This window comes from Artemia franciscana, chromosome 2 (genome assembly GCF_032884065.1).
Source record: "Artemia franciscana chromosome 2, ASM3288406v1, whole genome shotgun sequence".
NCBI classification, from domain to species: Eukaryota; Metazoa; Arthropoda; class Branchiopoda; order Anostraca; family Artemiidae; genus Artemia; species Artemia franciscana.
Genome location: NC_088864.1, coordinates 22740997 through 22757910, shown reverse-complemented (window position 1 = coordinate 22757910; position 16914 = coordinate 22740997). Strand labels below are relative to the sequence as shown.

Here is a 16914-nt window from a genome sequence, read left to right as displayed (position 1 = left end):
GTCAACAGATTAGAATTTTAAGATAGCCATTTTGTTCAGCATAGTCGAAAACCATAATAACTATGTCTTTGGGAATGACTTACTCCCCCACAATCCCTGAGGGAGGGGCTGCAAGTTACAAACTTTGACCAGTGTTTACACATAGTAATGGTTATTGGGAAGTGTACAGACGTTTTCATGGGAATTTTTTGGTTTGGGGGGTGGGGTTGATGGGAGAGGGCTTTGTGGGAGGATCTTTCCTTTGAGGAATATGTCATGGGGAATTTAAAACGGGAATATGTTTGACAAGATTTCAGCCCCCCCCCCTCGGTAGAAAAATTCTTTTAACCCCTCCCAGCTTGACTTTAAGCTGTAAAACATGTTAGTCCAAGGTAATTCACGCCACCTCGGCAAACTATGGATCACACACCCCTAGCAAGCAAATTCAGGGAGGGAGGGTTGTTTTTAAAGCTAAATTTAAGCCATATTAAGAGATATTCCTGAGTGGTTTTAATGAAAACGCTTCGTTTTCTTGGAGCTAAGACTAAGCATTCCTGGTTGACAAGCGCACATTTGAATAAGATTCTTCTTTTTATTTCACACAATCTCGTTAGATATAAATTTAACCCACATTAAAAGGTTTTTTGAGAGCTTTTAATGATAAAGCCCCGTTTCTTTGACTGAATGTTTGATTTCAGCCCCCCTCCATCAAAACACTTCTTTTAACACCTCCCACCTTAACTTTAAGATCTAGAACATAGATGGATGGAGGAGGACTGAAATCTAACACTCAGTCAAAGAAGCGGGGCATTTTATAGGCATTAGATAGGTGCTTCAAAACTCTTGATTTGCCTAAATTTTCAGAGATCTATCCAAAAATTTGGCATCGAATCTGACAGTAACTATGTCGAGACAATGTAACATCAAGCTTGACATTTGGCCTTGATAAGACCGAAAATACCTTCAGTGAGTCTTTAAAATCTGAAACACCAATTTGATAAAAACAATGCCACAAGATCAAAACCAAATTAATAAAGGATTATCCCAAGCTTGCAACTAAACACAGCAAACCAGCAGGTGCCAAAGAAGTCAGTAATTTAGTACGACACTGATTTGATTACTAGTTTATTGTATAGCCCTTAGCCGAACTTTCTTGGAGCGATAACTTTAAGGGTATTTCACTTTCGTTTTAATCACACAGTTTCAATAAAGAGTTATGTGTTGGTTTTTCTCTTTTTTGTTGAGGACATCTAAGAATCACACAGTATTAATAAATCAGCTTGTGCATTTTCGATTCCATAGGAAATGAATTCCTATATTCTAGGAATTATTTTTTCTCCATACCAATTTCCTTTAAAACTCTTAAAGCTAAATTTTTTTTCATCATAATGCCAATTATTTTTTTAACTAGATATAAAAACAGTCGTATGCATCAATTTCCAGTCGAATTCCATTTCCAGATCTAACCACAAATTAAACTTCATAGACATAAACACTTTTTTGACCTAGTAACAAAAGATAATCAAATAAATGGGAAAAGAAGACAAGTTTGACAAATTCTTGTTATTAAACTGGGCTAGTTTAATTTTGTAAATGTTTTGGATTATAGGTTCAAGATTAAGTAGCAACAATTTCTTTCCTTTGTAACTTTTTTCCCAATTTGCCAGTATTTCAGCACTCAGCCTCTTGACGGAAATAAGGAACTGAGACAGGTTCCAGCGCTTTAATTCTAACATGACTCGGATAGGAATTAACACTGCTAGCACTCTAGATAGCACAATTTTTACTAGATAGAATCTAGATAGAACAAAAATCCATAAACAAAATACTTGGAAGTACTAAACGATTTGGACAGTAGTTGTCACCAGTAAAGACTAAAGCTTAATAATCAGAGAGCGTAGGCCCATTGATTTTTCCCAAATTGGCCCATCGCACATATAGTTTGAAAGTATTCTAACATGTAACTGACTGTTGGGTTGTTCTCAGGTGATCAGTTATAAGCTGTTTTATATGTTTAAGCTCTTTAATACAAATCCATACGTAGTGATATTAAACATCCAGTAGTATTTTCATTATTAGATTTAGCTATTGTTGACTGTATCCTTCTTTGAGAACAACAAAAATGGCTAACCTTATCAAATCAAACCTTTTATTTCTTTAGCTCTTTTCTTTGTCAGAAGTCTATGATGGGCTGCAGGTTGCCAATGAAAAACACAAGGAAATAGAATCAAATAATAGTTGCATTGACAGTAAACCTAGCTACCTAGCAAAAAACAAACCCTGGCCCATGGTACTAATAGTTAGAAAAAAACTATAATGTACATTGCAAAGTGTCTGAATTAGATTACATTCTATATCTTTGTCTTACACCAAACTTCTCGTGGTTATGCTTGTCTCTTGGTGTTGATTTGATTTGTATTCATTTATAGCTTCTTTTTTTTATTACTCCATCTTAATGGCGTTTCGCCCTCTTTTTGTAAAATATGGGTTCTAAATAAATTGGATTGAAATAAAAAAAAAAACTCCCTGTAACTCAAACCCCCTGCAACTCGACCTCCGATTAACAGAGCCCCCATGCAAATCAACCTTTGTTGAACTCCACCCTCATATAACTCAGTCACGTTTAAATCAAGCCCTGTTTAATCCAACTAAACCCAATGCCTAAGAATAAGTTTGAACTGGAGCTGATTAGCAGCTTAGAATTAACTTTCGCTTTGGTCGCTGATCAACTATAATAATTAGCTTGTTTTCAAATATGTGAATGTGGGTGAGGGGAAACAGTTGGATATGGGCTGTGGCTCCAAAACTAGAAAAGGCTTTTTCTCTGGTTAGGCTTAAATTTCAATAGGGCGTAATATCTTGTCTAGGAATAGACAATAATAAGAAAGAATCAGAAGAAAAATTGAGAGGAATAGGGAAGAAACCAAAGTTTTTCATGCTTAAAAATTTCTGCTGCAAAAAATGCTCTAAAAGAAGATTGCGACGGTAGTGATTATCATGCTTAGAAGCAGTAAATCAATCGTCTTTTTTTATTTGGAACTTTTAGATAGCGCATCCTATGTAGCATCAGAGCCAGTGACTAGAGGAAATAAAAATTTAATTCCGAGAACCTTGGATGGTTGCCCATTTCACCGGCCCTACAATGTTCCAGTGCCCTGCTATCGCTGAAGAACAAAAGAAGGCAAACGAAGATACGACACGTCCGGGTATCAAGCTCTTTTTTCAAATTCTCAAGAATTTGTTTCGTAATTCATTTTGGTTATTAGATGAAAACAAATAGAATCTATCAATAACACATCAGCTTTGTATTTGAATAATTTTTTTTTACTGGGTAGTTTTTTTTTCAAAACTCTTTTTTTTTTCATTTGCAAATGTGACTAGGAAGAGAGGTAGTCAAGAAGGTGGTTTTAAACATACATTTAAGGGTTTTCAATCATGGAGATTTTAGTGGTAGACCTTATATGTTTTCAAGCCTTTACATTCCAGAATTGACACTAAAATCACAATTTGACATTTAATGGCGTTTTATGATGGTGTGGTCATAACCAAAATATAAAACTATGGACGATGTTTTAGTGCCCTGTTAGTGCTGGAGAAATAAAAAAGGAGACTTATGAGTATTTCCAGTTTAAAAAAAAAACGTAAATTTATCTTCGGACACATACTTCTCGCATTAAGATGAATCTAAATAATAGCTATAATTCCTGAATCACCTTAACAGCGCATTTTTCTGACAAGCAAGAGTTTTTTCAACGTATTGTTAAGTTCTTGGCTACTATCGGCCGTTGTTTTCTCTTCCGATAAATTACTTCCTTATTACTTATCACTTCCAACAAAACGAGCTGAACTATATTTTCCAGTTATATAATTGATTTAAGGAGGATTGAGCTGAATGGGGTTGATTTTAATTGGGCTGAGTCAAACAGGGTTTTGGTTAAACGGGGAATGAGGTGAATCGGGTTGAGTTAAACAGTTGGACGGGCTCAGTTTGGTTGCACTATTGTTCTGTTGCACAGGGGTCTATTAAACGAGGGTTCAGCTGCGCAGGAGCCACAAATCATACAGATCGCCACCTAGATTTTTAAAATAAAATTTTTTAAATTCTCCTGCTGGAACTTTGCTTAAGTGGAGGACATGAATTGAGGCTTCATATGAGTACTATTACGTTTTGGGGTAATTTTGTAGCACGGAAGTAATTAACAATAGGCTAAACCAAATTACAATGCAATTTATGACAAAATTGACTGAAATCTAAAAAAAAAATATTTTCTTATTCGATTCCGAAGGATTGTAAAATTTGGTACCTACGTAGGTACGCGTCTGTTAAACGAAACATACTCAAGAACCGGTTTGCCTCTCAGGGATCGGTAAGATTTGCTCATTTTGAGTAGAAAAACTTTAATATATGTATATTTTAATTAAAATTAAAGGTATTTAATATAATGATTTCTGATCGGCCTGCTTTCCATAATCCTTTTAAGAGTTTCCATAATTTTGTTTCTACAGCATTATATTATCGTAAAGTTTTAGTATATTTCATTAGGATTAACTTAGCTTCACTTCTCGAGCTGCTTCTTTTAATAGACCAGTACCCTTACACATTATAGCGACCACATTCAAGACGTGAAATTAGGTTAATCATTTTGAAATAAACCAAAATATGATGCAAATTTAATACTTTAGATTAGTGACAAAATTACGCCATCTAAATATCTGATCTTTCAGGTACCGTGGAAATGGTAGAAGCGCTTCCACAAGGATATCCTTCATAAGCTTGAACAAAACAATTACTGACCTGAATCTCCTAGTACAATTATTTTCACTTTGTCATAGGAAGCCATTCCAAACTGCACTGCTGAATTTGAAGGAAATTAATATTCCGTGAATATTTAAGCTTCTTAATTAGATAGCAGTGCGGCATAAAAGTCATTACGTATACTTAATTGACTAGAAAATTTCAGAGAAACCAAAAAGTTTGGAGATGAATACATCTGTATTGATGTACTCTTGAGCATATTGTTCTTCTTTCTTCTCTGAAATGGCCTATTATATTAACATTGATGAATGGAAACCTGAGCAAGTTTTTGAATGGGTTAGAGGTTAGTCATAGGCCTATTTATTGATTTTAACATTAGCCTGGCTCATGGGGAAGTAAACCAGACTTGAAAGCTACCCTGGGAGATATTTAGCCTTTATTATTCTCCTCAAATAACAAGGATTGTATTTTCAGAACTAAATCTAGAGAAAAAGAAACTGAAATTGAGGTAAAATGTTCTTTTGTCAAAATTTCAATAGGGTTCTTCCAAATTTCAAACCTATTGTGAAGGCAAATTACAGGACACTCTGGACAGAGAAGGAGTGGGGGTCAGGAACTTCAAAATACCTTCCCAAGACATACTTTAGACTGTAGACTCATCCCTGAAACTTTCATTTTCCAGTAAAATTCTAGTTAATTGGCTTCTTGCTATCTTGGAAAGGGTTCAGGTTAGAAAAATCAAACTTTCAGGGATGGGTCTACAGGCTAAAGTAAATCCCAGGAAGGGGTTTTGAAGTAACTACCTTGGTAAAATTCTAGTTAATTGACTTTGTGCTATCTCAGAAAGGGTTTAGGTTAGGAAAATGAAACTATCAGGGATGAATCTACAGACTAAAGTATGTCCCAGGAAGGTATTTTGAAGCAACTACCTCCACTCCTTCTCCCTCTAGAGGGCCCTGACCTTTGATGACCTTCAAAAATATGTATGTTATAAAAGTTAAATCTTGCAGAATAGATCTTCTGCTTAATTGAAGTACAACAAAATTGTTTTCAGCTTTATAACTTTGCTCAATTTCATTTTATGAGGTTTTAAAGATATGCAAATACATTACCTAAATTTTGAAAAAAAACTTTGATATGGCTCAAAATTCTACTCAAATAACAAAAATTGCATTTTCAGAACTAAAGGCAGAGAAAAAGCAACTTGTAACTGAAAATTAAGGTAAAATGTTGTTTTGTCAAAATTTCAATAGGTAACCTGTCATGTTGGCAAATTTCAGGGTCTCCTGGAGGGAGAAGGAGTTGAGGTGGGTACTTTAAAATACCTTCACAGGACATACTTTAGCCTGAGACCCATCCCTGAAAGTTTCATTTTCCTAACCTAAACCCTTTCCAAGATAGTAAGAAGTCAATTAACTAGAATTTTACCAATTTTCCTAACCTAACCCCTTTCTAAGATAGCCAAAAGTAGCTAAAGTGGAATTTTGCCATATATACCCAAAATTACAAAGGGTGAATTAATTTTCAGGTACACAGGTTGAAACAATAGTTACAAAAGGCATAGCCTAGGAAATATATGATTTGGGCTACATATTTGCACATTAGGGGGTGGAGAGTACAGTACAATAAAAAATGTATAAATTATAACTTTACTACATATTATGAAGTGAGAATTGTTTTCTTAACATATTTCCTTCTTGCCAACCCTAATTCTAGACTTAAACCCAATTTCCCATGCATTCTGCTTTGCATTGCTCTTGTTTCAACCTGTCACCTTAAATTATCTTAAATTGCAATTTGGAGAAATTGAAGGATTTTCCATCCTGTAGTATTGCTCAGCATTTCTTCAAAAACTGCCATGTGGATTGATTCAGAATTCTTTTGAATATTCAGTTGGTTTGATTGACTATGGTTTATGCTCTGGTCTGGGACTCCAAGGTGTCCTATTCCAGCCTCCATTCTTTATTGCTCAACTCCTTGTCAAGTTAGACTTTGAATTCTTCAATGGTCTTACTGGATACAGTATGATTGCTCAGGGAGCTCCACAGGTCTACAACCTGGTTGGTTAGGAAGTGATGGCATTTCCTCCTCTGAGCATTGAACTCTATGAGCTAGAATGATCCCTTGTTTGCTTTGATGAATTGATGAAGAAGAGACCATGAATTGGATTATTGTGAATCCTGTATTTTGCCCAGTATCTGTTCTTTTTGTTCATTTCCTGTTTTATGGACCTTGTCATGTAAGGTAGGGTGCATGGTCTCTTGATATATGAGACAGTGGTAAATGTCTCCTTGTGATTAACATTATTTTCTTGAAGAGATTCCAGCTGTCGTTGCTTAGCTTGTGCTCAAACAGTTCTTCCCAGTTGCCATTTTGCATTCTCTTTAGTTCCTTGCAGATTTTCTCATAATTGATATATCTTCTTCAAATATGGTCAGAAGAGGATGGTGACAGTTGGAGAGTTGTTGAGAGACATACATGATCACTTGCACCAATTGGTGGTAAATGATTGATACTTAGTATTTGATCTCAGTCATCTGTTATTACCAGGTCAAGTAGCCAGGTCAGGTGATTCAATGGATTAATATAGTGTATTTTCTGCTAGGTAAGTGAGGAAAGCAGATTTCATAGCATGACCTTCACAATAATGGGAGGTGTACCCTAAGCCATCAACCCAGCTGACTTGAGGAAGGTTAAAATCTCTAATTATTAATAGGTTCTTTGGCTTCTTATCTTGTAGCAACTGTAGGGCTTTAAAAATTGCTAGTTCAGACTCTATTAGGTTTGGGCAACTTGGGCTTTGGTAAAAAGTGGCTAAAACTAGACTTTTTTTGGGGTAGAACAATCTCTATAGCTAAATATTCAACCCAGTCTGAAACTTTATTAAGAGAGATTCTGCTTACCAATAAGGTTGGCTTCGCATAGACTGCAATTCCTCTTCTTGGGCCATCCTCTAAATTTGTAAATAGGAAATATCCAGCAATTCCAATGTGGGCATCATCCAAAGGGTTACTTGTATTCTTTGGCTTAATTTCAACTACACAAACCACATCATAATAATTTTTTACTGCTAAGATCTGTAACTCTGTTAGTTTATTTGGCAAGGAGTCTATGTTTGTGCCCAGCACTTGGAGAAACTTAGAGTGATGACTTTTAACATTGGTCCTTTAATTTTTTTTCACATGATTCATTTGCTTATCTCTGTCCTTGCTTATATCACTTTGGTACTGAATCGTCTCCTTTTTCACAAAGGAGATTCTAGTGATTTCCTTTTTTATCATCATGTTGGGGATGGTAAATATCACTGGCGCTATTCTTTATGGCTGTTGTCCAGCAATGATCTGGTTATTTTTAGATATCAAGTGCTTTGCATTTGTGAGATGAAATTCTGGAAGTTGATAAGAGGTTTTTAGGTGCTTGCTGATGAACTTTATATCAGCCTGCTCCTTCTCCTGACTTGTACCCCACTCTAGCTTGGGAATTCCATGAGCTACAATATTTAGCCTTTGGTGCTGCCTGTTATGGTCTCTTCTTATTTTGTCTCTCACTTCTTTGCAGGCTTCTGGTTTTTGGGCATTAGTGATGGCTGCAAGCTTGGCATGGAATTTGTTTGTTAGGGTTTCCTTCAACACTTTTATTTCTTCTCCAACAAGTTATTTGACTTGTGTTTCCATGTCAGCTTTGTTGTACGTTTTTAACAGTTCTATTTCAATTTCTGCAACTCTTTCAGTAACTGAATGAACCATTATAGTCATTTCTGCAAGCATTTCTCAGTTTTTAGGCAATTGTTTACATTTCTCAGTCTTTCACAATTGTGTTTACATCCTCAGTGGTAGCACTTTTTCTTGTGGGCCTGGTTAAACAAAGGGGGCAATACCAAGAGAATGATGATCCAGCTCTTAATTTGTTTATAAGGTTGTACCTGGATTCAGTCATTTCAATACATGAAATGCATAGCCACTTTTTATTTATATATAGTTCAGATCACTGATTATTGTTTAATCAAAGTTCATTAAAATCACCAGGCTTAGAGCTCATCTGCCATAAATATCAATCACTTATAACAGATAAATGTAAACATGTGTATCAGCCAGGTTTGCCACTTTTTATATTCCTTGTACTCATAAATTGGAGCAATACAGATAAAAAAAGGGAACCATATTACCTTAAATTGGATGTCCAGCAAGATAAGGTGGTGATGAGCCTCCTGTGGAACATGCTTGCTGGTGGTGTGACATGACTATGGTCTAGCATCCCAGGTTAGTCTATACTCTGGTTTGGCCTGGTCCTGATCAACTCCTTTCTCAAACGCATTTATGGTTTGGCACAGAATGGTGGCTTTGGAGAGACTCTTCCAGTAAGGGACAGCACATACAGAAAAAATTGCTGGTGCTCATGTAGATGGCAATGGGGGACTTGCTGCTTCTTTGTGTGACCTCTTGTTGTACTTTAGAGGAATGAGGAGAATACTTGACTTGAGAGGCTGTTTTCTAGCAGTTTGCAAGTAGCAATTGCATCTTGTCTCCTCCTTTGATAGACTAGGATGTAGAGTTTGAGGGATACAAGGCATTCCTCATACAGCTTGTCTTGCAAAGCTGGTATGAGATTTGTCATTTTTTTTTTAACCTGACATTGGGTCAGGTTAAAAAAACAAGAGCTTATATGGCACTCGTGACAAGGTCAGAAGAGCCAAGAGGTTGTTCCCACCAAGTTCTGTTACAATCTCTTTATTCTAAGCGTTTTCCAAGATTTCCAGTTTCCCCCTCCAACCCCCATTTGTAAGGTAAAGATACCTCGATTTTCACGTTTTCACTTCCGGTTCCCCCTCCAAATCCCTCCAGTGTCACCAGATCTAGTCGGGATTTAAGAGCTCTGAAACACGAGTTCCTTCTAAATATCAAATTTCATTAAGATATAATAATCCATTTGTTAGTTAAAAATACCTCATTTTTTTAATTTTTCCAAATTAACCGTCCTTCCACCCTCCAACTCCCCTCAATGTCACCTTATAAGGTCAGGATTTAAATAAGAGCTCTGAGACATGATATCCTTCTAAATATCAAAATTTAGTAAGATCCAATCACCCATTCATAAGTTAAAAATACCTCAATTTTTCTAATTTTTCTGAATTAACCATCCCCAATACCTCCCCCCCCCTAGACGGTCGGATCGGGAAACGACTATTTCTAATTTAATCTGGTCTGGTTCCTGATATGCCTGCCAAATTTCATCTTCCTAGCTTATCTGGAAGTGCCCAAACTAGCAAAACCAGGACAGACAGAGGGCAACAGAAATTGCAATTACTATATGTCACTTGGTAAATACCAAGTGACATAAAAACATGCAAAAAAATTGTTCCTACACTAGGAATTCTGATAAATGTATAACCTATAAATCTAGAATTGGGACTGTTGAGAAGTAATCTTGTTTAAAAACAATTCTGACTTCATAATATGCAGAATAGTTATAGTTCACACATTTTGGCTATGATTCTATTGCCCCCATCCCCTAATATGCAAGTATATAGTCCAATTTATATATTTCATATTTCTTTTTCTTTTTCTTGATTTTGTCACTGTTGGTGCAATTTATGGGTACACAGGTTTAAGCAAGAGTGGTTCTTGGAAAAATGCATCAGAAACATATATTTTGGGCTATATATTTGCACATTAAGGTGGTTAAGTACAATGGAATAGCAGTCAAAATGTGTTGAATACAAATTTATCTGTAGATCAGGGAGTAAGAATAGTTTTCTTAACATGTTTCCCTCTCAATACCAGTAGCCCTGAACCAAGGCTTATATCCCTTTTAATTTCCCAGTCAATACTTTCTAAATATAATGTCTGCTACCATGGAATTTACCAATTAATACCCCTCCTCCTAATCTGGTTGGATATGACCCTAGGCAATATATTTGTTAATAAACATGAAGCATAGGGGCAATCTGAATGAAGATGAAAAAAATGGTAACAGAGAAAATTGTCTGTTCAAAAAAAAAAAAAAAACTACAATAAACATTAGTACAACTATTTGATTTCTCTATTCATAATCTTTCCAAATATTATATTTTTAGGATATATTACCAAGTTTCTAATAGGCCTAAATACGATTCATATCTTTTCTTCCATTCCAATCAGTGCTTGATTTTTTTTTTTTAAAGTAGGCTAGACCCAGATAGTTTCATTACGCTACACTGTATTGTATTAAGCTTCTGAGATAGAAATATTACTCATTTTTTTAGATGACTTGCAGTATAGGATAAGCTTTAGCACACATGACTAGAACACAGGTAGTCATCAACTAATCTAAATTCTTTAAAGATTGCATTTCAGAGGCATTAGTGCCAGGTGATAGTTTAATTAAATCATAAGGGTTAAAATGGTTAGCTCACTACTTCTTCTCTCTTTTGAGTGCAAAATGTCCATGCTCGAAAAAAACTATAATAAATCCACTGGTGCTGGAAATGGAATTGGGCTATATATTTGCACATTAAGGTGTTTAAGTACAATGGAATAGCAGTCAAAATGTGTTAAGTACAAATTTATCTTTAGATTAGGAAGTAAGAATAGTTTTCTTAACATGTTTCCCTCTCAATACCAATAGCCCTGAACCAAGGCTTATATCCCTTTTAATTCCCCAGTCAATACTTTCTAAATATAATGGCTGCTACCATGGAATTTACCAATTAATACCCCTCCTCCTAATCTGGTTGGATATGACCCTAGGCAATATATTTGTTAATAAACATGAAGCATAGAGGCAATCTGAAAGAAGCTGAAAAAAATGGTAACAGAGAAAATTGTCTGTTCAAAAAAAAAAAAAACTACAATAAACATCAGTACAACTATTTGATTTCCCTATTCATAATCTTTCCAAATATTATATTTTTAGGATATATTACCAAGTTTCTAAAAGGCCTAAATAAGATTCATATCTTTCCTTCCATTCCAATCAGTGCTTGATTTTTTTTTTAAATAGGCTTGACCCAGATAGTTTCATTACGCTACACTGTATTATATTAAGCTTCTGAGATAGAAATATTACTCATTTTTTTGGATGACTTGCAGTATAGGATAAGCTTTAGCACACATGACTAGAACACAGGTAGTCATCAACTAATCTAGATTCTTTAAAGAGTGCATTTCAGAGTTATTAATGCCAGGTGATAGTTTAATTAAATCATAAGAATTAAAATGGTTAGCTCACTACTTCTTCTCTCTTTTGAGTGCAAAATGTCCATGCTTGAAAAAAAAAAATACAATAAATCCACTGGAGCTGGAAATGGAGAGTAAATTTAATTTTTTTTTTTTACTTTGCTATTTTGATACAAATGTCTAATTGACTGACTGGTCAAAACACTTGGGCTTTTTTATTTGTCTTCTAGATCTGGTGATTAAACTGTGGTGCATCTCAGAATATGTATTATGTGTAAGACCTTGCTGGATTAACAGTGGGACATCTGTAGTGGAATGTTTTACAGGAGAGGGGATCTCAGTATCTAACAGATAGCCTTCTTGGTTAGAGGCTGCAAGTTTTTTGTAAGGGCTCAGTGCTGGGAAAGGAGAACTGTGATGCTGATTAAACAAAGTGACATTTAATGTTCCTCTACTTGAAAATCAATTTTTTTTACATCTATATGTTGATCCATCTTCAATTGAAGTGGTTCTGATGTTGGTTTTCCTTCCATATATGTAATGATGGTAGTGATGATATCCAACAACAATAGCATAAAGCTCCTTCTTGAGTTGTGAATAGTGCTCTTCTGTTTTGCTCATGGACCTAGAAGCATATCAAAATATTCTTTGCTATTTGATAGACATGCCGCAAGGCCATGTTTTGAGATATCCATCTCCAAATCAAGAACATGAACAGAGGAGTCAAGGAAGCTTAAGCTGGCTACTATAGAGTTTTTTTCTAGCTTATTACCTTAAATTGCAACTTGGAGCAATTGAAGGATTTTCCATAGCATTGCTCAGCATTTCTTCAAAAATTGCCATGTGGATCGATTTGGAATTGTTTTGAATATTGATTTGGTTTTATTGACTAGGGTTTATGTTCTGGTCTGGGACTCCAAGGTGTCCCATCCCAGCCTCTACTCCTTATTGCTCCACTCCTTGTCAAGTGAAACTTTGAATTCTTTGATGGTCTTACTGGATAGAGTATGATCACTCAGGGAGTTCCACTGGTCTACTACCCGGTTGGTTAGGAAGTGATGGCGTTCCCTCCTCTGAGCGTTGACCTTTATGAGCTTCTTAGAATGACCCCTTGTCCGCTGTGATGAATCAATTGAATCGAGACCATGAATTGGATTGTTGTGATGATTGAATTGAGACCATGAATTGGATTGTTGTGAATCAATTTGTAAGTGAAAATCATGTCACCCCTTTTTCTTCTGTAAGTCATACTGCATAAGTTCAGAGTTTGCAGTCTCATTGGGTAAGACAGATGTTGGCACCCATCTACTATCTTTGTTGCTCTCCTCTGTACTTTCTCTATCATGTCCTTGTCCACTTTGTAGAAGGGAGATGCAATTGACATGCCAATTTCTAGTCTTGGTCTGACAAGACTCTTGTATAGCTTGGTGATTGTTTGTGGAGATCTAGTCGTGAATGTTCGTTTAATTGTCCCTAAAACGCGGTTCGCACTAGCTACAATCTTTTCAGTATGACTTTGAAACTTTAACTGGCAGTCAACTATGACATTCAAGTCTCTTTCCTCTGTAACTGCAACTAGGGGTTCTCTTTGACCAGTTATTTGGTTTTGCATGGTGTAAATATGTTTTTCATTTTTATTGCCAAAATGTAAAACTTTACATTTACTTGAATTAAATTCAAGTAGCCATTGTCTGGCCCAGTCAGCCAGCTTGTTGAGATTGGCTTGGATTGAGGCAGCCTCCGCCCAAGATGGTGCTGCCCCAATGAGCTTAGAATTATCTGCATAGAGTGTGAGAAGGTTTTGGAATATTTCAGGAGCATCATTGATATATATGTTGAAAAGTGATGGCCCAAGCACGGATCCTTGGGGAACTCCACTAAGAACAGGTATAGGTGACGATAGTACACGTACTCCTTTATCATTAATAACAGCAACTCTTTGGGTTCGTTCTCCCAGGAAGTCTACAATCCATTCAATGATGTCCAAGTGGATGCGACAAGCTTGAAGCTTTCTTTTCAGACTTAGGCGTGCGACTTTGTTGAATGCTTTTGCTTGATCCAACAAAATCATGTCCACGGGTGTCCCTTTTTCCAGTAGTTCGGTGACTTCATTGTATGACTGTATTAGATTTGTGTCTGTGGAATGGCCATTTTGGAAACCATGCTGATTTGGAGACATTATGTTGTTGTATGTCAAGTGCTTAGTGACAGCATCATTTATGATTCCCTCGAGAATCTTTGAAGTTACTGATGTTAGACTTATTGGCCTATAATTTTCAGCCTTGTCTTTGGAGCCTTTCTGGTGTAATGGTATAACAGTAGCTTTGTTCCAGTCAGAGGGGACATCTTTTTCCTTTAGTGATTTTTTGAAGATTTTTGCTAAAGGTGAGGATATTAGTTCAGCAGTCTCTTTGAGTAGTCTCGGGTGTATACCGTCTGGTCCTTTTGACTTCAATGCGTCAAGCTTTTTCAGTCGTTTTTGGACATCTGACTCAAAAATGACAACCATCGGCATTGTTACATTGACAGGATATTCCCGGGTATCTGGGATGTTTCTAGAGTTTTCCACTGTGTAGACTGAGGAATATTGTTTGTATAAGGTTTTTGCTATCTCTGATAGCAAACCTCGGTAGGGAATGGAATGTTGTCTTGGCTTTGCTGATGATACATAGTTCCAGAACTTCTTTGGATTAGTTTTAGTTTCTGTAGCAATGATATCTTCATGTATTTTCTGACATCATGTAGAAATACCATAGACAGGAAGGGTCGTTACTAGCCAAAGTGTTTAGGGGAGGGGAGCAAGTGATTTTACCGACTGGCTGATCATTTTTACCAACTGTTTTTTTTTCAAAAATTAGCATAATGTCCGTTTCAAGTACAATAGCCTACATATTTTCACTGTGTGAGTTGGTAAAATTATTTACCAACCAAGATTTAGATTTTGGTACACATCATGTCACTATTTCAATGCTGTTTATTAACCAAATGAAAAATTGTGGCACCATCTGTAAAATCACTGCAGGGGTCGGTAAAATTGCTGCGTTTACTTACCAAGTTCAAAATTTCTGTAGTCAGTATTTTCGTGGTCTTTATTGAACCAAACAAAGAATTTTAGCGGCGTTGGCAAAATTGTGGCGCGAAGTGCCACGGTTTTACCAACTTCTTTTTTGATAAAGTGCCCAAAATATTGGGGGGAGGCCCTTCCCCCATACGTGATGGACCTGTAGACAGGTAAATCTTTCTTCTTACCCAAACACCTGTAACAAAACATCTAATATAAACAAAGCAAAACATAACAGGCAAGAATGTAAGCAGTACTCAGAAAAGAACAAGCAGGAGATAGAAGGAGAAAGAAAGAAAGATAAAGAGGCGGCTTTATCATATACAATAGTTCCTGAAATCATAAGGGTTGAAATGGTCAGCTCACTACCCAGTGGATTACCCATGATTTTTGATATTAATTTAAGAGCACAATAGGTTGCACAAGTAAGGAAAAAATCAGTAAAACCAAAAAAATACGCAATTTTATTGTTAATAAAATTCACAAGACCCATAAACATGATGGCCACTGTCTCACCAGTAGACTTCTTTACTCAGGCCTAAATAACTCTACAGTACAGTACAAAAAGTACTGGGTAAAGCTGTCAATAAAACTGTACTTCTGAACAATCAACATACTCTGCTCAGCATAAGTGTTACTAATGATTAATTTGCATCCATGTATTGAAGTCATTTCCCACTTTACGTACTTGCTGATTGCAATGCAGCAGACAATATTCCAGTTAAAAAAAATACAGAGTTTGGAAGAAACTTGAGAATATTGACCATAAGAAATCTGGTTGTGTCCTTGACATCTCAGTGAAGGAGATCAACGAGTACTCAGATTTAAAAAGTGCTCATGTTATTTTTAACCTCTTTTTTTTTATTTATGGCATCTTTCCATGTATTTTTAACCATACTTTATTAGTGTAACCTCAGATTTCTCCTAAAATAAATTCGCTTAGTGCCATTAGACCCATTCCTAAAATGCAAGTTTCCTCTTGCAATTTTTTTATATATACCATACTGTTGAAGATTTTGTTAATCCAAATCAGTTTTGCTTCAGACCAGAATGTATTATAGCGTAATAATAGATACAATGTTAAAAATACTATCTATTATGAAATACTGTTGACTTGCATTAATTAGAAGGCGTGTTTCATATCCTCTTGGGGACTTATTATATTTGCAACTTGAAAATTTTTAGAATAATGAGTTACAGCTTGTGTTTTCTTTTTTTTTGCATATACAGTTAATAATCAGCCTCTCTTTAAAGGACTTTCAGCAAACATTGCATCCTATGGCAAGTACTTTGTTGAACATGGCATTAATGGTTCACAACTGTTAAACTTTGGTCCAGATGATCTGCAAATGATTGGAATTGAGAAAGTTGGACATAAACTAGAAATGATGTCTGCCATTACAAACTTAAGAGAATCTGTAAGTTAATCAATCAATTAAATATACTAAAATGGTTATAAAAATAAACAAGATATAATGACTCTATCCTGAGGATAAAGGGATTTTCTAGGTCAATATTAAATTTCATTGTTCAAGATTTGGCAAAGTAAGTTGTTTTGCTAGCATATATATATATATATATATATATATATATATATATATATATATATATATATATATATATATATATATATATATATATATATATATATATATATATATATATATATATATATATATTTATTGTTGAAACTTCATCTGGAATAGGGGAGAGGGTCAGATGACTCCAAGACCGGTTTACATGCCTCTTTCAGATGATTAAAACTAAATTCTTGAAGTAACTGAAATAAAATTTAATGAACATTTACATTTTGAGTATTGTTGCTTATATTTTCTCTGGAACAGTAAATTTTAACTAATATAAGCTCACAATGTAGCTATTGTTGTGTCCTATTGTATACACATTAAGCTAATTTGCCAGGAATTGTCATTTGTCTTGTACTGAAAATCTAAAAAGTAGTTTCA

General features: G+C 35.4%; 2 protein-coding genes across 2 annotated transcripts in view; one reads left to right on the top strand and one right to left on the bottom strand.

Moving 5' to 3' along the window:
- Window positions 1–4820, bottom strand: part of LOC136034625 (rab-like protein 3) — a 34360-nt gene extending 29540 nt beyond the window's left edge. The window contains exon 1 of the mRNA XM_065715926.1: window positions 4775–4820. Within this exon, the coding sequence (XP_065571998.1) occupies window positions 4775–4820 (46 nt within the window). The remainder of the gene's footprint in view (window positions 1–4774) is intronic.
- LOC136038914 (uncharacterized) overlaps window positions 4771–16914 on the top strand; it is a 115163-nt gene continuing 103019 nt past the window's right edge. Inside the window, exons 1-2 of the mRNA XM_065722401.1 lie at window positions 4771–5078; window positions 16205–16368. Of these exons, the coding sequence (XP_065578473.1) occupies window positions 5018–5078; window positions 16205–16368 (225 nt within the window). The 5' untranslated portion in view covers window positions 4771–5017. The remainder of the gene's footprint in view (window positions 5079–16204; window positions 16369–16914) is intronic.